The 25036-nt window shown below is 35.6% G+C and overlaps 2 protein-coding genes across 3 annotated transcripts; one reads left to right on the top strand and one right to left on the bottom strand.

The window, feature by feature from the left end:
• The first annotated feature begins 6333 nt into the window (after positions 1-6333).
• On the top strand, positions 6334-21662 carry cdhr2 (cadherin related family member 2). 2 transcript variants are annotated; one of them, XM_051860543.1, is made up of 31 exons: positions 6334-6427; positions 6904-6969; positions 7225-7290; positions 7403-7542; positions 7686-7739; positions 7821-7910; positions 9891-9980; positions 10066-10188; positions 10328-10471; positions 10811-10886; positions 11138-11256; positions 11428-11646; positions 11794-11949; positions 12887-13045; positions 13135-13196; positions 13381-13621; positions 13781-14020; positions 14268-14340; positions 14479-15063; positions 15536-15607; positions 15718-15767; positions 15927-16087; positions 16396-16492; positions 16590-16678; positions 16777-16845; positions 17708-17855; positions 18007-18128; positions 18579-18692; positions 18799-18882; positions 20242-20305; positions 20818-21662. In XM_051860543.1, exons 2-31 carry the CDS (start codon positions 6918-6920, stop codon positions 20965-20967), a joined length of 3909 nt encoding a protein of 1302 aa, XP_051716503.1. In that variant the 5' UTR covers positions 6334-6427; positions 6904-6917; the 3' UTR covers positions 20968-21662. The 2 variants fall into 2 exon arrangements, with proteins under 2 accessions (XP_051716503.1, XP_051716502.1); XM_051860542.1 differs by lacking the exon at positions 6334-6427 and adding an exon at positions 6561-6738.
• Positions 21504-24880, bottom strand: LOC127494558 (G protein-regulated inducer of neurite outgrowth 1). Its single transcript, XM_051860545.1, has 2 exons — positions 24623-24880; positions 21504-24168 (listed from the first exon to the last, which is right to left on the bottom strand). Exon 2 carries the CDS (start codon positions 24082-24084, stop codon positions 22477-22479), a length of 1608 nt encoding a protein of 535 aa, XP_051716505.1. The 5' UTR covers positions 24085-24168; positions 24623-24880; the 3' UTR covers positions 21504-22476.
• Between the last annotated feature and the right edge of the window lie 156 nt (positions 24881-25036).

Below are 25036 nucleotides of genomic sequence, written 5' to 3'. Positions count from 1 at the left end.
CCCCTATGTGGGGCATTTAGAGGCCGCTTGCGTATGGCAAGCAGTTTGAGCATTATTCCGTATAAATAACTGTAGTTATTTAAAAAAAAAAAAAAAAAAAAAAACGCACTAACGATATGATCAGTACGTCATGGCAACTTATGTTTCAATTTGAACTCATCAACATAATTTAACATTTTCAATTTGGGTATAAGTTTTACAAAATTCAACTCGATTTGTAAGTCACTTTAATATAATTACATTAGAAATGACTTGTGCAACAAAGTTGATTATAGGCCTATTTAAAAATTGAAGGCAGCAACTGAACTTAAGTTTTTAAGCTGAAAGAGGTGGGGGGTTCTATTTTTATTCTAGTGCTACTTGTATTTGTTAGTAAATAATCTAGTTATCCAACTAGTGTCATTTTCAGTGTCACTAACTATTCATTACTAGTTAGGCCTATTCCAATTGTTAACTAGATTTTTTTTTTTTTTTACTGAACTATAGTCATTCTGACTTGTGACATGTAAACAAATGACAAGCAGTTGTGTTACTAAGAAAGGTTAGAAAAAGTTAGAGTAGATAGAAACAATTTAATAATTATGTACTAGTATTTATTTGTTAGATGGAGACTATTAGGATTGTTAACATTAATTTAAAAAGTACTGTAGTCTTCGTTCCTCTATGTTGAATCTCTTTGCTGTTTTATGATTTTATGTGTGAATTTCACTTAGGTATATTGAAAGAACAATCAATGCAAGGGGATGTTATATATGATATTTAACCATACCATGGACTGAAATGTAAGAAACCATAAAAAAATATGGGCGACGCACCTCCACGCTTTGGCTTCACTTTTCAGGACTTGTACGGCACTCTTGTAAGAATCTAAACGGATAGGTGGTAACAGTGTTGGGGAAAGTTACTTTTAAAAATAATGCAATACAATATTGCGTCACTTCTTCCAAAAAAGTAACTAATTGCTTTATTTACTTTTTATGAAAAGTAATTTGTGACATTACATTACTTTTGCATTACTTTTTCTCACCTGGGCCGGGCTTGCTTGTTTGTTTTTTAATAACAACAAAAAAGTTCTATTTTTGGCAAATGTTAAGGCCCTTTCACACCAAAAGTGAAATTAATAAGCCTCAGGCTGAAGGAAATGCAAATTTACACCTGTACAGTAGAGGGCGCAGCTCAAACAAATCTTTCAGCTGTGCTGCCACTCTGGATTAAAGAAGAATCGGATACAGGAGAAGGAAGTTCAACACTCTCATTTCTAAATCTAATCTTAAGTAATTTTTGCTTATTAGTATGGTTATATTAGATCACTGAAGGTAAGCAGCAAAAACTGGGTTTGGGTGAGATTAAATACATAAAGACATAAAGTGAGATTAAATACATAAAGTATATTTGTGTAATTTAATATAGTTAATTATTACAGGTTTGCATAAAATTCTGAGATTGCATTTCGCTGTTTTTATTCATTTTGAGGAATACTGAATGCGTTTGTGCAAGTGCATGCTCGCATTTAGTTTAGAACTACAATAACCATTATTGCATAATGCATTACTTTACTAGTTACTTGAAAAAGTAATCTGATTATGTAACTCAAGTTACTTGTAATACGTTACCCCCAACACTAGTTGGTAAGGAATACATGTTAAAACGGCTTGCCACAGTTGCTCTACCGTAAACACTGTATGAGTTTGTCCTCATGAACTCCCAATGTCAAGTCTCGGTTAACAAGATCACAGGGCTATGGTTAGGTCATTGCATAGACTGTGCCATTATCCTATTCTCCACATTGAATACAAATTAATAAAAGCTCAAATCCTCGTCAGGCATCCTCAATGACAAAAATAGATCGCTGACTGGTTTATTTTTTACTTCATAACGATGATGATGACATTACCTGTGCTCTATTTTCTTATTAAAGCTGTTTGCGTCATGAAGGAGGCATATGTCATCATCAATTTGATTCCTTGCATCCATTATGGAAAAACTAATCAGGGTCACATTACGTAAATGCCAGTCTATGATTAGAATGTGCTTTGCTTTGTCTCCCTCTACTGGCCAAACGAGGAACAGCAAACACTACCTGAGATGATGACACACGATACACCATCATGCAATTCTCGCATTGTTTCTTCATAAACACAAGATGTTACAAAGTTATTTAATGTATTTACACAGTCTATAACATATTATAGTGAGGGTCTATCTCTTCTATAAATCATATGAAAACACCATCTACATTTTAGAATGTTCTATATTGTTCAGGCTCATAAAATACATTTTTTGAGCCTGGCTTATTGTCTGTTTATTTATTTTGTGTAGCCTATTTTCTTAAACAGGATTATCTAATAATAGGGTGTTAGTCCATACTTTTCAGAACCGTTGCTTAGTGAGATGGCTGCACTGTTGACAGCAATAAATGAGAAAACACTTTATTGTCACGGAAAGCTATTCTATAAATGATTGACTAAACAGTGTTCATGTGTATAATAAACAAACCAAAACTTATTGCACATACTTATTGTTATTACAGTAAAAATTATGACATGATGCCTGTAAACATAATTTCATTTCCCAGCATAATTATACAATGTGCATATCATTAAAGACGTGTGTTTTAGGATGCATGATCACGGGGCCTCACCCATTTCACATCACTGTGCGAGGTCATAAACCAAAGTCTAAAATGATAAGATTAGGATGGCATATTAGTTTACTGCAATACATGTGGCATGAACAGGTCACATTTAACAAAATGAGTACCAGTAAACAGATTTATGAGAGATATTTTATTGTATTTTAATGTACTATTCTATCACAGCATTTTTTATGGTCAGAAATGAATAGCTGATACCTGAACCATAGACTTCAATGACAAAAATGTGCAAATTGTTAGCAATAGTTACTACTGGGATAGTGATTTGTTTGTTCACATATTTCTTACTCCATTTACATTTTTTAGCAGCTTTTATATATTTATCTATTTTGCTCTATTTGGACTTAATATATTGTCATAGGCAACACAAATTTGCCACAGATAAATTGTGAAAAAGTAAACATACAAACCCGATTCCAAAAAAGTTGGGACACTGTACAAATTGTGAATAAAAAAGGAATGCAATAATTTACAAATCTCATAAACTTATATTTTATTCACAATAGAATATAGATAACATATCAAATGTTGAAAGTGAGACATTTTGAAATGTCATGCCAAATATTGGCTCATTTTGGATTTCATGAGAGCTACACATTCCAAAAAAGTTGGGACAGGTAGCAATAAGAGGTCGGAAAAGTTAAATGTACATATAAGGAACAGCTGGAGGACCAATTTGCAACTTATTAGGTCAATTGGCAACATGATTGGGTATAAAAAGAGCCTCTCAGAATGGCAGTGTCTCTCAGAAGTCAAGATGGGCAGAGGATCACCAATTCCCCCAATGCTGCGGCGAAAAATAGTGGAGCAATATCAGAAAGGAGTTTCTCAGAGAAAAATTGCAAAGAGTTTGAAGTTATCATCATCATCTACAGTGCATAATATCATCCAAAGATTCAGAGAATCTGGAACAATCTCTGTGCGTAAGGGTCAAGGCCGGAAAACCATACTGGATGCCCGTGATCTTCGGGCCCTTAGATGGCACTGCATGACATACAGGAATGCTACTGTAATGGAAATCACAACATGGGCTCAGGAATACTTCCAGAAAACATTGTCGGTGAACACAATCCACCATGCCATTCGCCGTTGCCGGCTAAAACTCTATAGGTCAAAAAAGAAGCCATATCTAAACATGATCCAGAAGCGCAGGCGTTTTCTCTGGGCCAAGGCTCATTTAAAATGGACTGTGGCAAAGTGGAAAACTGTTCTGTGGTCAGACGAATCAAAATTTGAAGTTTATTTTGGAAAACTGGGACAAGGACAACCCAAGTTGTTATCAGCACTCAGTTCAGAAGCCTGCATCTCTGATGGTATGGGGTTGCATGAGTGCGTGTGGCACGGGCAGCTTACACATCTGGAAAGGCACCATCAATGCTGAAAGGTATATCCAAGTTCTAGAACAACATATGCTCCCATCCAGATGTTGTCTCTTTCAGGGAAGACCTTGCATTTTCCAACATGACAATGCCAGACCACATACTGCATCAATTACAACATCATGGCTGCGTAGAAGAAGGATCCGGGTACTGAAATGGCCAGCCTGCAGTCCAGATCTTTCACCCATAGAAAACATTTGGCGCATCATAAAGAGGAAGATGCGACAAAGAAGACGTAAGACAGTTGAGCAACTAGAAGCCTGTATTAGACAAGAATGGGACAACATTCCTATTCCTAAACTTGAGCAACTTGTCTCCTCAGTCCCCAGACGTTTGCAGACAAAGAAGTGGGGATGCCACACAGTGGTAAACATGGCCTTGTCCCAACTTTTTTGAGAAGTGTTGATGCCATGAAATTTAAAATCAACTTATTTTTCCCTTAAAATGATACATTTTCTCAGTTTAAACATTTGATTTGTCATCTATGTTGTATTCTGAAAAACTATTGAAATTTGAAACTTCCACATCATTGCATTCCTTTTTTATTCACAATTTGTACAGTGTCCCAACTTTTTTGGAATCGGGTTTGTACTTTATACTAACACTTTATTTATATTAACCCTTTATACTTTATATCACTAGAAAAAAATGAAATAACCTGTTAAACATGAAAGTAATGCAATCATTTAAGACATGTCTTCTTATATACAGAACCTTTTTGGCATAAAGCGTTCTTTAAAATTGAGTCAACAACCATAGGGTTCAATATAGAAACCAACTGAATCTTTTTTAAGAGTACACACACCCACACACACACACTCACATATATACTGTAGATAGATAGATAGATATTAAAGGGATAGTTCACCCAAAAATGAAAATTCTGTCATTAATTATTCACCCTCATATCGTTCCAAATCCGTAGGACTTTTGTTCATCTTTGGAACACAAATGTAATTATTTGTCCTCCCATTGCCTACGAAACTACCAATTTGACGCTTCAAAAAGTTCATGAAGACATCTTAAAACAAATCTATATGAATTGAGCGGTTTAGTCCAAATTTTCTGAAGAGACTCAATCACTTTATATGACGAGCAGATTTAATTTAGGCTTTTATTACATTTATTGTGTGTGTCATATATATATATATATATATATATATATATATATATATAGAGTGCATAAAGCACCGATAAAGTTAAAATAGAGCCAATGCTATCTCATGACTAATTTGTACGTATCTTATGAGGCAGCAAATTCGTATGAATTTGTACGACCTCACTCATATGAATTCATATAATTTGTCTAAACCTCGGTGATGATTGGTTTAAGGGCGAGGTTAGGGGTAGGTCATTTGTACGAATTCATACGAATTTGGCAACTCATAAAATACGTACGATTTAGCAAAAAACTTACGAATTCGTACGACCTCACTCGTAAATTGGCCACCTCATAAAATACGTACAGATCGGGTTAAACAGAGCATAATGTTGCTGTCATTGCTGCTTAATAGAATTTACTTTAGGATTTGTTGATCTTCAGGGCTCTAGGGGTTTTAGTTTGATCCCTCATTCCACAGCATGTCCAGTATGGTAAACACCAAACAATTAGGGACAAACAAACACAAGCTTTTCTGTCATTCCCAGGAGAAAGTTCCTCCATTGTTTTTGTTTGCTAGCAGTAAAGATTCTCCCCAGGGGAGAGTAATCTTTTGTCTTTCTCTCATTAATTATGAAGGCCCACGAGGGAAGTGGGTTCATTAGAGCCTGGCAGAGGGTAGGAAGGTTCTTGAATAGCTAAAGAACTCATTTGCTCCCTGGAATCTCTCAGACCACGTTATGTCCAGCTCGCTGGGGTGATGCCAAGAAAGAGCCAGAAAATAAAACCTGGATCTGAGGACACATGGTTCAAAGTAGATGTCATATAAACACTTAGAAACAACTAGAAAAGGTGGTGAGCCATGTTCTCATCTTCTGGATTCTTTCAGCTTTTATGATCTCATCTAATCAGGTATAATAAAAAAAAAATCTTTAACCCCAGTCATTTTCTATTCCAGCCTTCATTAATCTTGTGTCTTTGAGTTTGCTCATGAGTTGCTGAATTAATGTGTGAATGGACTGGATTATTCTAGACATAATCTGTTGTGACATTTGTTTGCCTACCCAGACTTGCTGTTCTGCTAAACCATTCTCTGAGCACTGTTTTAGGATCTGATTCTGTGGTGCCACTAAGCAGCTTTGTCTACAGGGTGAGAAGACATTTCTCCCCTGTGTTGCTAATGATTAACGTTTACAACTGAAGGACAGTAATAGCCGGTGATGCACTAGCCAAAGGTCTCATATTGTTCCCTCATTTGAAGAACGGCACTTGTTGGAATAGAGCAGATTGGGCACGGTAAGTCTTCATAAGCCATATCATTTTTCTCTTATTATATATATATTGATATTCAGTTACTGCTATTTAGAGCAATAGCCTATTTGGAATAAACTTTAATTCTCATAGATACTTTTTCATGAATGATGGGTTTGTACTGAGATTTCTTTCAATTTTGATTGCAGACTATGATGTCTTGACAAATCTAAGGAGAAATATTTGAGATTTTAAAAAAGAAATAATCAGTGATTTTACATAGTTATTGGTATATTAAATGAAAAATCAGTGCAAGTGTGTTATTTATGATATTCAACCATTCCAGGGCTTGAAATGTAAGTCTTAAAGTCTTAAATGTGCTTTCTTTTTAAGAATTGTTTTCTGTTTCATAACATTTGTAAAATAAACCACTATAAAATAATCAAAGTTACCTCTTTTTAGAGGTGGAAATATTTGATTTTGATTTGGTGAATTTGTGTTTTATTTCTTTGATATTACAGCCTTACAGACAGACATGGGGAAGATGGGGACACCTTTACTTCTCCTTTTCACTTTTTTAGCCTCTGGTGAGTAGGCCTATCTGAGAATCAATCAGTGTCCATTTCATCGATCAAAAAGTTGTAACTTGTTATACTGCACTAGCTCAAAGTCCAAATCTAATTATGATACAGTCTTGAGTAGAGAAAAGCCAATGTGATAAAGTTTCACTGTTATTTACTGAGAATAATTCACAAATTGGTTCTTTTAAATACCTTTTTTTTTTCTTCTTAGAATTGCTTTCTTATGACTCACATGCTGGTTCATATTTATGTTTTCTGCAGCGTATTGTAATTCTGTCCCTGAGATTAACATGAATACGGTAAACGTGAGAGAAGATCTTCAAAAAGGTCTGTACATCAGCCCTAGTTTCAATCTGTTAAGCTCAATGAGCCTTATTTTGCATAAATTTTTTTCTATGCCTGAATGCAACACTTTCCTAATGATTTATTAACCTGACAGGTGCATTTGCATTTCAAATCATTGCATCTGATCCGGATGGTGACATTCTAACATATGATATCAGAGGAACAGACTCTAGTTTTTTTAACGTCAACAAAAACACTGGTGCAGTCACAATCAACAATCTGCTGGACAGAGAGGTAGTTAAGAGTCTGTCTACTATAACTGAATTGAGATGAAGGACAACAATTGGGAATTATTTGGGAATTATTATTTTATAACAGTTACTCTTCATAAAAGACAATCAGTTAACTTTGTATATGTATGTGTTTTCTTATATCAGACAAAACCCCTCTTAAACATAGATGCTGTGGTGAATGATGGTGTTTATGCGGACGTAAGTTAGAAATATGAAAGTATTACCATGGTCAGAAAAATGATCTTTTCTGTATCCTAACATGTATCTCTGCCCTTTCAGGTGATAAAAGTCATTTATATTATTGTGGATGATGCTAATGATAACGCACCTGTATTCCATGGCCTGCCCTACAACGTAGAGGTCCTAGAGGTGAGTTTATCGTGAGCACTTTATCCTGTGGTGTAATATATGTAAGGGATAATCCACATTTAAAAAAATTACACTGTAAACATCAGTTACAGCTTGAACTTGTTTTTAACTTGGCAAATAACCAAGGTATAAGTGGGATAATCCGTGGCTAGCCGTGGATTATCCCTTACATACTTACAAATTGTTATAGTTTACTGATTCCAAATTACTTGACAAAAACTGTAGTTATGCACTCTAGATTCCTCATTTTAGGTGATGTATTCGGACTACTTTTTATTACTTTTAGATTACTTTTGGCCAACTCGTTTATCACATTGATTTGAAAAGGATAATCTCAGGGGTGCATTTATAATGTTAGTATGCTTTTACATCAAAGATTGTCATAATTTAGATATAAAAGGCATTTTCCTACCCTGATTTTAGCCCTCTTATTTGAACTCTCTGTTTTAATGGGCGTGTCTGCTGTGAGACTTCAGTGTAAACGCCCACTGCTGTGATTGGCTAACATCTTTGCATCTGAAATAGCAAAGGAGCCTATTACTCTCTCGAAAACTTTTAGCATTGTTTTACTATTACAGCTCTCAAGGTTAACTAATTGTGAAAAGTGTTGATTATAGCATACACTTAGATCTATGGCATGATATTTAGGTTTGTGAGTTTATTGAAAAGTAATAAGTCATAAAAATGTAAAATTAAAATAAATAATTTTAAAATAACTTAAAACATTTACTAAAAAAATTAAAAAGAATTTTACCTTAGTTTACCTGCATCTGACCATTAACCGACATCAGAGAACCGTGAATATTTTATTATTATTACTATTATAGACTTAATTTTATTATTGGCCTAACTTATTAACTTAAAATCTAAGGGCTTTCTTCAAGTAAATATATTAGGGCAAAGAGGTTCAGCTGACATAAAACTTTAGGGAATCCCTGCATTGCATGTAAATCTGAAATGACATGAATTCGTACATTTTAATGTGTTTGAAAGACAAAAGCCTTCCAAAGACAGTAATATATGGTTAATTAATGACTCACTGAGTGATAATTCAAATAATAATTCATGTGTTCATCAGGGGCTGAATTATGAATAATTTACTGCCATTGTGAGAACAACATGTAATCATGTAATCAACAGAAAAATAACTGTAGTCTGTTTACGAGTATTGTAAAATGTAATATATCTAATTACAACTACTTAATTTTTGGAATCTGATTACGTAATCCAGATTACATGTAATCAGTTACTACCCAGCACTGCCTATATCCTGTCGGATTCGTAAACTAAACATCCTTTTGTCTGACCTAAAATGGTTGATTCACAAAATTAAATGGTTTGCAAAGTTTATCTTGAGAACTAGATCTGTCTGGTTTGTGAACTAATCATTATTTTGCAAACTTTCTGGTTGATCCATGATTCATTCACAAATCCTCCTGTTTTTGAGTCAGTTCAACTTGCATGCAAAATTAAACAACTCACTTCATTGGAATATTATGAGTGTAGAATGAAATTTAAGTGTAGAAAATGTAGTGTATGAAAAGTCTGTATGACTGATACCGTAGACCACTTTTATGATACTTTTTATGGTGCCATTGAGTCATATGGTGCCATACGGTGCCATTTTGAAGCTTGAAAGTTTCAGTCTTCAGTTTAATTGAATGAGTGACAAGTAGATTGAACTGCATCTTCTGCGGAAGAAAGTAAGTCAAATGGGTTTAGGACAACATGAGTGTATGTAAATGATGGCTGAACGAACTAATCGTTTAAAAGGAGTTGAGGTTTACAAGCTGTGATGGTGTTTATCCTGTGTGAATGTGAGCTGTGCTAATTCTGTCTGTAATCTGCTCCAATTTAACTTTACCCTCTGAGCAAAGAGAGATCTTCGGGAATTGACTATGTGTGTCAGTTTATTTATTCACTGTAGTTTGAGATGTTTTTTCACGTTTATATATGATGTTTTCCTATTCCCTCCTTCAGAATGTAGCTGTGAACAGTACACTATTCAGAGCAAATGCCACAGATAAAGATATTGGCACCGCTTCTAATGTGTTCTACAAAATTGATGAAGTATGTTCCCTTTCATGGCATAAATTGCATTTTCACTCTCACATCTCACTTTAGTTGTATTCATAACACAGTATGTTTGTCTTAGGTGGTACCAAATGATGTGGCTAACCTGTTTTCAATTTCTGCGACCACTGGAATTGTTGTCCTGGACGGAACTTTAAACTACACTGAGCAAAGCCCTTTCTATCAGATACTAATCAATGCATCTGTGAGTATATATTTATGAAGTAAACATATTTAGATACGTGATGGGCTGTTTTTAAAAAAAAAATGATTGAGGGAAAATATCTGAAAAATCTACATACATTTACTGTGTCATTTGCTAAGTTTTCATTGGTTTTTGTCAGGATGGTGGTGGAGAACTGAATGGCACACACGTGGTTCAATCCACATCAGCATATGCATTCATTACAGTTAAAGATGTGCCGGATATCAACCCACAATTTCTGAATTTACCTAACTTTATTGGTGTTGAGGAGAATTCAGATGTGGTGAGTGGTGTTTCTTTTTTTTTTTATTATTAATTTTGAAATGCTATACTTCTCTACTTGTGCGTCACAGTGCAAAAATCAGTGCTAAATGCAAATAATAAAATTATATATAAAATAAAATGCAATAAATAAATAAAAACACAACATGAGCAACATAAAGACACACCCACAAGTATTTAATTAATTTCAGTGTAACTTTGTTAGCTAAACATTTTTGGTACTGTGTTCGGGCACCGCTTGATGTCTAATGTAAAATCTGGATCCGGAAGCAAAAACATTTGAGAACCACTGGTGTAATATCTCTCACCTTTGAACCTCTCACCATATGCTCCATCTCAGGGTAAGTCAGTCTTCGCTGTGAAAGCCAGAGATCCAGATACTGGGGTCAACGACAAGATCCGCTACAGCATTGAAAGTGAGTCAGCTGGAATTTTTTATTTTAAAGATGCACTTGAACTTTGAAAGAGGAAATTTATATTTTGTCTCTAAAATGTCATTGTAAAAATACTCCATTCACTCTTTCACCAATAATTAAGATATAGTATGTAAGTAGTATTGGACTGGTCATGTGGTCATAATATGGCAGCTACTTTAAGGACCACCCTTAATAAAACAGCTTTTTCTGGGCCACTTAAATGACTTTTTGTCTCTTGTCCTTTTACACAGATACTAATGCACCAGACCTGTTCCAAATTGATGAGAACACTGGTGTAATATCTGTCAAAACTCAAATAGACCGAGAGGAATTACTGGACATAGATGCTACTGTAGTACTGAACATAAAGGTGAGTTTACTGACTACTGAATTTGATGGTATCCTGTTACTATAATATCAGATTTAACGGCAAACCAATGCCACTATATACTTTTAACTTTAACTTGTAAGCACCTATCATAACCTTTGATTTCTATTAACTTTTTTATTTTTTCTCTATTTTTTTCTTCCTGTACTTCAGGCAAGTGAGACAAACCTTAATGTGGATGGAGTTATTGCGAGCACAGTATTAGACCTAACAATTACTATTGGCGACCAGAATGACAACGGCCCTGAATTTTATGAGTGTGAAGGTGAAACCTGCACAAAGAAAAACAGCTTCACGGGCAATGTTGATGAGCATTCATCTGCAGGACTGGCAGTAGCTGAACTGAATATAGGAGTCAAAGATCCAGACCAGGTCTGTAGTTACAATACTTGCATGGTTTCCTCTGAGGAGTTTCTGTGTGTGGGCGTTTTTTTTTTTTTTCTTCTTTTTTTCAGTTTTATTGAAATGATGACTATTATGTTGTTTTATGTGTTGATGATTAATTTATTTATGATCCAGAGGGAAAACAGCAGGTTTAATCTCGAACTTGATGGACCTGATAAAGATGCGTTCTCTGTCAGTCCCAGTTCCGGATTGGGAGAAAGTTCTGTACAAGTGACAATAAAAGATCCTACCGCTGTTGATTATGAGAAGAAGAAAGTTATGTCTGTTCAGGTATGTATTTGAAGGTGTGCTTCTGGAGATTAACTAAATAATATAACTGGTCTGGTACTTTGACCGATGCCAGAATCATCCCAGCTTAGAGAAAAGGATCTTGCCTACTTAAGATAAATTACTTTTAGAGTAATTACAGATATGACAGAGCATTCCAAGCACAAATAATGGTGACTTTACTGTTTCAAGTTAATCGCACCAATGTGGAAACCAGGAAATGTTTGATTATTTTAAACTGGGTGGCATTTATGATTGTAACCATTAAACATGAAGCCATTAAACAACAACAATTAACTTTATGCAAGTAGTATAATGCAACAGTTATTTTCAGCCACCTAATTTGCAGCCTTTAAAAAAAATGGTAGCACTTTATTTTACTGTCCTGTTCCCCATGTACATACGATATACCTATTACAGTTATTACAATAACTGGGTAATAACTAGGTACTAATCCTGAACCTTTCCCAAACCTAACCTTAACCCCTGTTAAAGTTATCTTATATTACCCAGTATTTTCTTAGGTAAGTGCACTGTAAGTACACATATTGTAAAATAAAGTGCAACCGAAAAATATTTGTATAAAAGCATTGGATGTTTCAGTCTTTGTGTCATTTCACTTGTTCATTACATTGAATTTCACTTGTATGGTTCACAACATTTTAACCAAACTATTATTTGTTGGTGAAGCCAAAATGAACAAAATAGCTTTAAATTTTTTGTCTAAAATGTTACTTACTCTATATTAACCTCAACCAATGCCGTGAGTTTAGAATAAGACTTTCCTAAACAATCTGTTTTTCCTAAACAATGTCAAAGGGGTTCAGGTTTAGAAAACTTGTTTGTTGTAGAAAGATTACGTACTTCACTCATCAAAAAACTACTGTTGAATCAAAATTATAACAACATGCATTTTTAATGCTTTATTATATCTTCCCAGATTATTGCTAAAGATGCCAGTAAAGACTTCACCTCTACGGCCTCTGTCACCATTAACATCAATGATGTAAATGACAACTTTCCTAAGTTTCCTAAGGAGGTTTATAATGAAGCTGTTGATGAACACTGTGAAGATGGAACTTTTGTGGCTACCATTACTGTAAGTGCATCTTCGGTTTACTCAGTTTACCTTGCCATGGTGAGCAAGTTTCATTGTATCTTGCACTCACTAATGTTCTGCTTTGACAGGCAACAGATGCAGATGCCTTGGATGATGGCAAAATCACATACAGATTGATGCCAGAAAGCATGTATGTTGAATATTCAGTCAGCTATCATTTGGTTAAGCCAAAATGACTCAGTTACTTAGTCATTGCAAGTTTCTAGCTAAATTTGTGACCGTTCCAGGTTAGATGTATTTCAATCATACTGGTGCATAAAAAAGATGAAGATGACTTCAAATTTATTTTCTTTCTTTTCTCAAATTGACATCAGGCAGCAGTATTTTGATGTCTATCCAAATGGAACTGTCTATGTAAAAAATGGAAGGCTTCTTGACAGGGAAAGCATCAATTCCTACTCACCCACCCTGCAGGCCTTGGATTCAGTCAACCAGACTGGTAGCACTGTTGTGATGATTGAAATTAAGGATATTAATGATCAGACACCAGAGATGAACAGAGAAGTTTATGAGGCCTATGTAAAAGAGAACAGCAATTTTGAGCTTCAAATCAAGGTGACTTTATAGATGTAATTGTGATTGAAAAAGCAGCATAGACATCAGAAATGATGAAAAGAGATTGTGAGAATGTTCTGTATGACACTTTTATCCATATATTTACCATGTAATGGATGTCTCCTTATTTTCTAAGACGTATTTTTGAATTTTTGTTAGGCTATAGACAATGATGAGCCAAAGACTCCAAACAGCGAAATCCAGTATCGCATTGAAAACAGCTTATTCAGTAGTAACTTCATCATAGACCCGGACAGTGGTTTGCTTAAAAACAATGGTCAGTTGGATCGCGAGGCCATGGATCCTCTTCTAAATGGTGTGATTGAGTTGATAGTGGTCGCTTCAGACATGGGCACACCCTCCCTTTCCTCATCAGCCAATGTGACCATCAACATTGAGGTGAGAATCCGACATTTACATAGTTAGAGATGTAGCTCTGGTACTTCATGGAAGTGCCCCTGCAAAACAAATGTAGTTAAGCTGAATTTGACCATTTATTAATGTGACTTGCCGGTATACATTTAAATGTATATACCTTGGCATAATTTATTTATATGAATTTTTGAAAATAGATTTAGAAATATATATATTTGAATATAATTCAATAATATAATTAATGATTTGTTTTTCTTTGTATTTTTCCCAGGATGTCAATGATAATTCTCCACAGTTCCTGGAGCCTGTTCCCAAATCCTTTCATGTAAAGGAAAGTGAAAGAGGCAAGTAAATTGTTGTGCTTTTTCTGAACAAATTTCATTATGATTTTAAATAATTTCCATATCTATAAAATAATTTCAAGACCTACGTGATTTGCAAAATATCTTGTGAAAACCAACACTTCTTGTTGTCCCTTTTAGGCATATTGGTTGGTTCTCTGCTGGCTCACGACGCCGACCAAACAGACTTCAATAATCGCATCATTTTCAGCATCACTGAAGGCAGTTTTGGGAGTTTCATCTTATATTCTGAGGCTCTCAGTGAAGGTTACAGGGGCAACATCACGGTGGATCCCGCTGTTGAGCTGGACTACGAAAGTGACCGCAAGTCTTATGATCTGACAGTGGAGGCCGCGGACTTGGGTCAGAACAGGGTTACGATTAAAGTGGAAGTGATAGTGGATGATGTTAATGACACTCCACCTGTATTCCCATCCGACATGACCCTGAGAGTAAATGAGAACAGCATTTTGCCAGTGCCTCTGGACACAATCAAAGGCGAAGATGTGGACACCAAACACATTCTAGAATATGAGCTTATTTCTAGTGAGTGCCAGTGCAATGGCACCGTAGGGCTGTGCCCCGAGGAGTGGTTCAAAGTTGAGCGTAACGGCAATGTGATGGCGATTAATAGTTATGATATTGACTATGAGAAATGTGATAAAGTGTTCTTGAATGCCATGGTGGTGGATCTTCTAACTGAGAAGGGGGAGAACAGTAGTATAGGTGCGTTCTGTTGCTTCTTCCTGTCCTTCATTAAAAATGTGCTGTCTTTCTTTCCTGCATTATTTTTTTTTTCATAGTATGTTTTGTTGTTAAAGGAATAGCTCACCTCCAAAATGTCCTAGTTTGTAAATTTCTTTATTCCATGGAGCACAGCACATGTTTTCCATAGAAAAAGGGGATTATAATTTTCATTTTCCAATTTTTGCTCCATTTCGCTTCTTAAATTTAATTTCTGATCATGTATAGTCAAACTTGCCATGTTATGTGGCACACATTTGTCATCACTGACTTCAAACCCTAAAAATGAAGAAAAATATAGGACTTGAACAATATTTTTAGGTGCACTATTCCTTCAAGTTAAACGTATCACATTTACATTTTATGTATTTTCCCATCTCCTCTCTCATATTGACCAGTACCTTTAGTATTGAGTGCAATAAATATTAATAAAATATTGTTCACCTGCTTATAGGGACTGTGACCATTAATATTGTGGATATCAATGACAACGCCCCAGAGTTCGTCGTCATGCAGGATTTCTATGGTAAACAAAATTATATTTAAAAAAAAAAATGTAATCTTGACCTTGTTTTAAAACATAGAAAGTAAATGTATATGCTTTCAAAAAGTTTTAACATGTTTATGTTTCTCCAGTTGTAGTCATTGACAAAGTAGAGCAGGGCACATCTGTCGCCAGAGTTTATGTAAGTGTGATAGTTTACTTATTTACAATTAGAGGTCTCTATATCTATCACTCTTTGTACCGTAATATACATTTATCCACTGTTAGGTAATTTTCATGTCGGAATACAAAGTCTCTATAAAGTATTTTCCCTGTGTGTATTTCCTCTTAACCCTTTAAGGCCAAAGACAGAGACACAGAGCCAGATAACAGGAAAACCACCTTTACAGTTACCAAGGTGGTCTTTGTCGGCAGTGAAGGGAATTCCACAGATGTTTTGGTTCTCACCGCTGACACTCCCGCTCAGGAAGATGCTGAAGGAATTTTTTCTACACATATAAGGTGAGAAATTAAAATTTGGAACCTGTTTGTAATTCCGTATTGTAAGTCCTTATGTGGTGAGATGCAACGAGTTTTTTGAACATCAAACAATTTGTCTGACCACGTTGAATAAGTCAAAAGAGAATCAGAAAATAGAAATTGTCACATCTCAAGTCAAGTCAAAATGTCAATTCTGCAATTCAAAATGTAACTAATTTATTAAACAACTAATTTATTGCTTTACACCTCAATGAGGATACAATTGATTGTAAAAGGCACAAAGAAACTAACTTGAGGTAAACATGCAAATGCCTCATTATAATTTCCAGGTCCCAGATGAATATGGATAGTAATAAAAAAGGGAAGTTCATGGTTGAGGTGCAGGCGTCTAACCCTGATGGTCTCAATTCCACCTCTGTGGTTGAGGTAGGGCATTTTCACCACTTTAATTAATTAATTAATCAATCAATTAAATAAATAATTCATTTTGTTTTGGTCAATTTCTAATTGCATTGTTTTGCAGCTTCTCACAGTTGACAGATCCTACAGAGTCAGTCTCAGATTTAATGCGCCTGTGTCTGAAGTCAATGAAAATTTGCATAAAATCAGAAAGTAAGGAAATATGTATCAGGATTATAGTTCATTTATTTAATACTTTTTTTTCTTTAATTCAGGCCAAAGAATAAATGTGTGTGATATATCTCTTACAGTATTCTGACAAGTGCTACAAAAGCAACGGTGGAATTCTTTAATGTGTTTAGTGAGACGGGTGCTCAACGGTAAGATTCTGCCATCCACATCCCCATTTATGCATACATACAGTAAACATACATAGAATCTCACAAAACACATGTACACCTGGAATATCTGGATTTTTCATCTTATTCCGATGTTGGAATTTGTACGATCCAGCAGGTGGCGTGTACATCATAGAATAATGAATTCAAGTCGGTTTGTATTTTTTCTCCAAAAGGGACTCAAAAGTCCCTGTAGATGTCCTGTCTTGCCAGTACTACCATTATTAAGCAAATGCTTCCTTGTATCACATAATTGCAGAAAATCCTAGATTTGATTTTTGACAAAGGGCCAGCATAACTTTATTCATTTTCATAATTTAAAGATTTTTCGGTAACACTTTATTTTGATGGTCCCTTTTGAACATTCTGTTGACTATAAGTAACTTTGCAACTACATGTCAACTAACTCTCTTTAGAGTATTAGTAGACTGTCTGCTTAATATCTGCTAACTCTTTATTGTGATGGTCCTCCAACAGACATTCTACTGACTATAAGTAACTTCGCAAGTACATTTCAACTTATTCTAACCCTACCAGTCTACTAATACTGTACTAATACTCTAATACTAAAAACCTAATTACTATAAAGCTGAAATAAAATTAAGCTGAATATAAAAAAATTAACATGACAAAAGGGAAATATCAAAATTACTCAAACTAAGTACAAGTACTGTAGAAGCTTAAAATATAAAATGTAAATTCAGAATATTAATAAGCACTATAATAGTAAATATTACTATAATTTATAATACTATATTTTGTATTATTTATAAATGATATAAATAATACAAAAATAACTGTGGTTTCCATACAGTGAAAGCAGAATTTGTTATGTCCTTTGCAGATCTGAAGAGACGACTATTTTGGAGGCTTATTTTGTGTTCAGAAACGGCACAGCTCTTGACTATGATGCAGTGACCTCAATCCTGAATTCAGAGGAAGTCTATAGGGAATTTGGATACCAACTAGTTGAGCTTGGATTTACTGGCATCGTAAGTAACTAAAACAAATAATAAAAATAATAATTTCCCTTTTAAAACACCTGTTGAATTATGATATTTCAAAAGTTAAGCATGAAGGCCGAAAATTAAAATTAAGCTTTAATTTTTTTTTTCAATTAATTCTTTTCAATTCCCTTAACAGTCGACAACAATTACCGATACTACAGAAGTCAAGACAGAGGTATTCATCATGATTGGTTTGATGGCTGCACTGGCGATCGTTCTTGTTGTAACAACCACCTCACTTGTGTGCATCAGAAGGAAGTAAGAACTGCTGAATTACCCATTAAAGTTTAATGATATTAAAGAAACACTCACTGTTGTGCTTGCATGATGCTTATCAGTCTCTGCTGTATACCATTCATTTATATTTGACCTTTTGAGAAACTTTAAAGCTAGATTGTAATATTTGTGTTGCTAAAGTTAGCAGTCATGCATCTGAAGTTGGATAGGAAGGCATTGCAGGTCATGTAAGGTGTATGTACTATGCAGTAAGCTTGCATGATTCCATCTGTCAGACCTATTTCCAATTAGGCATGGAGCCAGCATTATAGAACACCCTCTGACCTCAGTCTGGGTCACAAACAGTACAAATCTGCTAACTAGTTTCAACAACAACAACAAAAAAAAAAAGCTCTTCCACACACATACGCACAAACACACAGGAGTTACTCCATATACTACTTAACGGTATTGGTCTCTTTTACCTTTTAGCTACAAGAGGAAACTAAAGGCAGCCAAAGCCATGAACTCAGCAGCCACAGTGGTCATACAGAATCAGAAGAGCGGGCCTGTTGTTCCTGGAACCAACAAATACACCAAAGAAGGGTGAGACATAACAAGCTGCCTAAAATGCTGGCCCAGTATAATATTATTTTGAGCTGGCATTCAGCAGCAGACTGGTGCATGAGATTGTCTGATATGTATTCCACAGAGCAAACCCAGTGCTGAATATGAATATCGACACAGCCACAGACCTTGGCTTTGATGAAGATGGCTCCAGCGCAGACAGAGAGAGGTACCGTGACATTACATTATACACATCAGCGCTAAGCTGGAGATTCACAGAGTGTAAAAAATTATATATTTTGCATAGAAGAAAATTATGAAAAGAAGAAAGTTCACAATATTGTACTGCTGAAACAGATTTGTAGACTCACAACAAACGTGACTCATTTTATCTTGTCATTGTCATTCTATTTTGAAATTGTGCTAAATTATCCATAATTTATTTAATTACTAGGGCTGTTCGTTTATTAAAATGACACACACTATCGTTAAAATGTTTGGGGTTGGTAAGCTTTTTTTAAGTTTTTGAAAGAAGTCTCTTATGCTCACCAAGGCTGCATTTATTTGGTCAAAAATACAGTAAAACAGTAATGTTGTGAAATGTTATTACTATTTAAAATAACTTTTCTATTTGAATATATTTTAAAATGGTATTTATTCCTGTGAATTTTCAGCATCATTGCTTCAGTCTTCAGTGTCATCCTGATTTGATGCACAATAAACATTTTCTTTATTATTATTATTATCAGCATTGGAAATGGTCGTGCTGCTATATATATATATATATATATATATATATATATATATATATATATCAGGATTTTTTTTGATAAATAAAATAGCATTTATTTTGAAATAGAAATCTTTGATAACATTATAATTGTATTTACTGTCACCTTTGAACAAATTAATACATCCTTGTTGAATAAAAGTATCAGTTTCTTAATAATGTTTTTTTTAATGAGTAAATGTGACACTTTTTTTAATTGCATTATTATTATTAATCATAACAAATTATCAAACACTAACAGCCCTATTAGTTACATAATATATCATAATTTTTCTGGTCTCTCAGGCAGTTTGTGATTGCATATATTTACATTAAGAGGTAAAATGTGATCTTATGCATATGCACACCTGCTCTGATATGATCTAGACAATATGATACCAGATTACATATTCAAAAACTAACTGCTGTAAAAGATGAAAGACACTGACCTACACTGGAAGGGTTTGCATGTTTATCTTGTCATGGAATTTCACATTACTGCATCTATTGTTGTCCTCCATGACAGATGAACATCTGTAAGTATTGATTTGTGGGTAATAGTAGATTATTAGTTTTACTAGCAATAGTTTTAGTTAAACGATGTGGTGATATCGGTGACCTCATATTTCTCAGAATCACACTAAGCTATACCACATGCTAAATGAAGCATGTTTTTGATTTTCTTTCAAGCTATGTAACTGGTCCAAAATGTCTCTACTGGTAACTTTTTTCCCCCACAATGTCACTTATGACTTCATACAGAAGAGTTGCTTTGTGAGATTCTGATTATGTGTGTGTGCTGTGTCTGTTCTGTTTTAGCCTTAATTCCCTGGACTACAACATTGATATGACCATGACAGAGAAAGACACTATGCCAATGATGGTAAATGTATTATTGAAATGAATATAATACACAGTGCATGGGGGGGCAAAAGTCTGAGACCACTAGTGAAAATCAACATAATTTAAGTGAAGCAATAAACTGCATAAACTGCATGAACTCCTCAAATCACGCTGGAGAACATGATCATCAGGTTTTACACAAACTTGTGAAGATCCAAAGAGTATCTTGTGCTTCAGTAAAAGCAAAAACATCTGACCATCTGTCACAATGGCATTCAACATTGTCAATAATTTGATTAAAAATGACAGAAATTGTGTAAAATCTAAAATATTTCTTATTCTTTTTACTTTAAAATGTTTCTTTGTTTTACATTTTTCAAAACCCTAAAAGTTTTCAAATCCCTAAAGATATTTAAATCATAGATTTTCAGTGTGATCGTAGACTTTTGGATTCCACAGTATTCCAAGCATATACTTACATTGCAAGAGAAGTATTTATAAGCTCTTTGGCTGTGTATGTTTTGAGTGCTTATGTTTCCTGTTGTGCGGTAGGCAATTCAGGAAGAAGAGGAGGAGGATGACGAAAGGAGCGAATCTCCATACATTGAGCCTTTGGGTGCTGCATTGGCCCAGCGAGAGAAGAGGAGAGGTGCAGACAGCCTCACTTTTGCAAACCCTTCCATAGACACCACTGATCTTTAACATTCAACCACTGACCTCCATCTTTCTGCCATTTTATATGTGGTTCTGCCAAAAAAGAGAAAAGACACAATTTCATACTATATTCTATTTGACCAAACTCTAACTCTAAACAAGACTTTTGAAGTTAACCCATGACTTTGAATGCTGTATCAACAATGCACTTTGAAATTTAAGAGTTGGTCGGGGAAAGAAAAAAAAAAAAAAAAAAATGTTGGGGAAAGAACCATTCTCATTGCACTAAATACAAGTGGTCTTTGAAGCCTAATTTTATTAGGCTAAAATAAAAAATTCATTATTTTTGTTATTTTCCATCATTTTCTTTTGGAATCTCTAATATGTAATACTTAATCCTTTATATAAAGTTTTGTTGTACAGATGAATGGAACTCTTTAAAAAAATGTTGATTTTTTAAATGTTTATATTATTTTCTCTCTCTGAACAAAAACAAGCTGCATCAACAGAAACTAAAGTATAAAACTGCTTGTCTACTCTGCCAAATATTACCTGGCACTTGCCTGCTTAGTTTAGGTCTGATCAAAGTTAGCAAAAAAAAAAAAAAAAATCATATCTTGCTAAGCCAGATTGGTGGCCAGGGTGTATATATCGTAAACTGTCTATATATGGTGTATTGTTATATGTTCCAAAATTTTCTTTTTTGCTATTTTACTCAAATAAAATTGATCATGTTATCAAAATGAGTGACAAAATCAAGTGTTTACTTTTCCCTTGTAGAGATGATTTAATTTCAAAACTATTCACTTTACAGCTCTCACAACAGTCACAAAACATCACACAAAATGTAAGGCTTGAAGGTGTGTTCGTTACGGGTGTGCTGAGCTGAACTGCAAAAACAAGACAAATCCATTTCATATTACAGGGTTATACAAAAGCCAATAGAAAAAGAAGAATCTGAAACCCATAAAGAACACCAAACATTTCACTGTTGGAAAATCAGAGACGTCATCTATTACATGTTGCCTGAAACACCAAGAATTTCTAGGTTCATTTTTGTCTAATACGCAGTACTTGGTACTGTCACTCTATAAATGTATTCTACCACTCCTTAACTATACATGGTAAATTCATATACATGTTTGAAATATATAAATTTTAAAGGTAAAATTATTTGTGTAAAATATTGTAAAAGGGCACTTTAAAAGTGATCCTCACTGACCACAACAACATCAGGGTAGCACGGTCTTGACAGAAGCAAGCAAATATACACTCATAGCAACAAAGCTGGAAGGAGCAATTTCAAAGCCAAAATGCAAAGAGAAATCAAGACGACTGTAATTGTTTGCAGTTTATCAAACCAAACCAAAAACGATGATTATCCATATAGGGGCTTCTTATGGCAAGGTGTCAGTACGAGTCATTTCAAATGTCTTAAGAATGTTAAAGGGGCGTATCATCAAACAAAACCCAATCCTGTGCACAGCCAAAGTGCACAAATCTGGGAGAGATTGTCTCATTTGGACTATTAAAGTGGTTTCAACTGTCATGCCTTTCTTAGTTTTCCTCATCTTGACGTGGTCTTGAACAACAACTTGGTCGTCGGACGTTTCTGAACCACTGGCGAAAATGATTCTGTCGACGCCTGCCGCTCTGCACTATCTTTTCTTCGCTTTGTTCTTTGGCTGGGCTGCTTTCACCAGGGTCTGACATGGGGGGAGGACTGGAAGGCATCGTTGTAGATGTTTCGGTCAGATCCGCTGGCAAAACATCTGTCAGAGCAGGCAAAGCTGAAGGTTGTTTCTTTTGCTTCTTTACCTGTTTCTCCAGATGTTTCTGGATGGCCGTACCCAGCACTGCCACCTCCACCACTGCACCGTACACCTCCCAAGTCATTCCCTTTTCGTCCCAGCTCACCTCCTGAACTGGTTCTGGAACTTCCTCTGGCACCACCCCAATACGTGGTTCCGGCTCTGGGATAACCTCAGGTGCTGTCAGAATGATTGGGCTCATGGGAGCTGTGGCAACCGAACGTAATTCCACCTGCAAGCCCACCTGCAACTCAGCATCTTTGGTCTGTATGGTCTCGGCCACCTCTGTACTACACTTGTTGGCGAGTTTTCCAAAGGTGGTTGGAAAAAGGAACGCTGCGGAGCCTTCGGGAGGAGTCATGGGGCTGGTGGCCACTGATTGGTACATCACTTCCAGACTGACCTGGGTTTGCACATGCTGTGTGCGTCCAGGTGACCGATTCAAGCCAAGCGTCTCTTGCGAGGGCCGAATGGCATCCCTGGATTCAGTCGATTCGGTTTTCTTCAGTTTTACTTCTACATCTTCAGGCTGTGTGGGCTGATCTTTCAGACTGTAGACATTCACTTCCACCGAGGCCCTTGTGTTAGCATGTGTGCTACTTGCGTCTGTTTTCTGAGGGGTGCTTGAACATTTTCTTCCAGAGTTTGTCTCACTGCTACTATCCCCAGGATCTCCAGGCAATCTTGGTTCTTTAGTGGCGGTATTCTGCTCAGTTGATACATTGCTTATCACGCTGGTCTTCTGAACTTGACTGACCTCAATCATGTTCACCACAACGATGGAACCATCGAGACTCTCTTCCTTAGTCGCTCCTCCACCCTCAATGGAAGAGACAGTATCGGGTTCAGTAGGGCAGCTGGAAGTTTTCTGCTCCCCAAACTCTTCATCCTCCTCATCCTCCAATGTACAGTCATGATTGGTCACCAGTATGGTGATCTCCTGGTTAATCTCCTGGTCAAGGTTCTGTCGGCCAGGTGCCAAGCACGTCTTATCTGCTGGTTCCTCTGCTTGGTTAACACACCTCTCTTGTTTGCACTCTGCCTCAGGTGGCTCATTGCTCTCAACTGCTGTTTGAGTGGAAGATAAAACCTCTTCTAATCGCTGCTCATGTGGAATTACTGACTTGATCTGATCTGATGTAACCTCTGGGTCAGGTTGCTCCTGGATGCTGCCGCAGATCTCCTCTTGTATTGAGGTCCCTGGGTTTTCAGATGCCTTTGACAGGTTTTCATCAGTAACAGTGTCCTTCATAAGAGGCGTATAGTCAATACTTGTGTCATCCGTGTTTAAAGTTGTGCTGGTCCCTGAGCCAACTTTCCAAACTTCACTTTCTGTCAGAACAGGACCCTCCATGGGTTTAAAGATGGGTTTGTGTTGATCCGAGAGAGGGAAAGTAAAATGTCTGAGCTTCACGGTCTCACACCACTGATAGTTTTGCTGGAAAACATTTACATAAATGCATTAGTGCATTAATGCGGGTGCAATTATCAAAAAATGGCACTTGACATGCATTAATGACAGCATACTCATTTTTTTAATTTTTGAAAACATATTACAATAGATAAAAATCAATTCAAGTCAGATTGTTTTTTTAATGATCTCAGATACTGACAAAAATCATCATTTCTGTTCTTGAAATTATTTTTTACATAAAATTACATACAAACTTCAGCCTTACAATACATATGAAAGGAAGACTAGTATCAGTTGCTAATAAGTCGATTCCTATTTTTTTCATTCTAAAAAAGAGAGATCTAATAATGTCATGGTCGCTGTCTGATTCGGTTCATCCACACACAGAGAACTTGCTCGGTAACAATACCCTCTAAAACCCAAACTACGACGACACAATGAGACCGTTATTGAAAAAGAACACCCCAACGACACATACCTCAACTGCACAACAGATCAAAAGCTGTATCCATATTTTCAAAGCCAAAGCATGTCTTCACACTCCAAGCTCCTCTTTTAGATGCTCAAAATAAGAGGCAGGCTGTAGATGGTTTGTTTTCCAGAAGAATCTCAGTGGATGGTAGTCCTTGGATTTCACTTTGGCTGCGAGTACTGAAAGCTTCTGATTTTTAGTTTCCCTGGAAACCAGACTCAACCTGGCAGTGAGTGGTAATGAAATGACAAAGTATCTCTAGCTTTATAATCAGAAGCAAATGATGGTGATTACAATCCAGGATTTGTTTTCTTCAAAAAAAAAAGTCACACACGGCTCTTATGTAATAAAAACACAAATGAAATAAATGTACTTTGGCAGACAAGACACTAAAAGGGTGCAACAGTAATGTCTTTGTGA

This window comes from Ctenopharyngodon idella, chromosome 14, assembly GCF_019924925.1.
Source record: "Ctenopharyngodon idella isolate HZGC_01 chromosome 14, HZGC01, whole genome shotgun sequence".
In the NCBI taxonomy this organism is placed as follows: domain Eukaryota; kingdom Metazoa; phylum Chordata; class Actinopteri; order Cypriniformes; family Xenocyprididae; genus Ctenopharyngodon; species Ctenopharyngodon idella.
This window is presented reverse-complemented; position numbering and strand designations above follow the sequence as displayed.

What these genes read in the sequence shown, in the direction of transcription:
- cdhr2 (XM_051860542.1), top strand. Translation starts at nt 6,681, where the DNA reads ATGAAAAATCAGTGCAAGTGTGTTATTTATGATATTCAACCATTCCAG. An exon ending in GAGTCAAAGATCCAGACCAG is followed by an intron (nt 11,647 to 11,793) that starts GTCTGTAGTTAC and finishes TTTATGATCCAG; the next exon opens with AGGGAAAACAGCAGGTTTAA. An exon ending in ATTTTGAGCTTCAAATCAAG is followed by an intron (nt 13,622 to 13,780) that starts GTGACTTTATAG and finishes AATTTTTGTTAG; the next exon opens with GCTATAGACAATGATGAGCC.
- LOC127494558 (XM_051860545.1), bottom strand. Translation starts at nt 24,084, where the DNA reads ATGGAGGGTCCTGTTCTGACAGAAAGTGAAGTTTGGAAAGTTGGCTCA.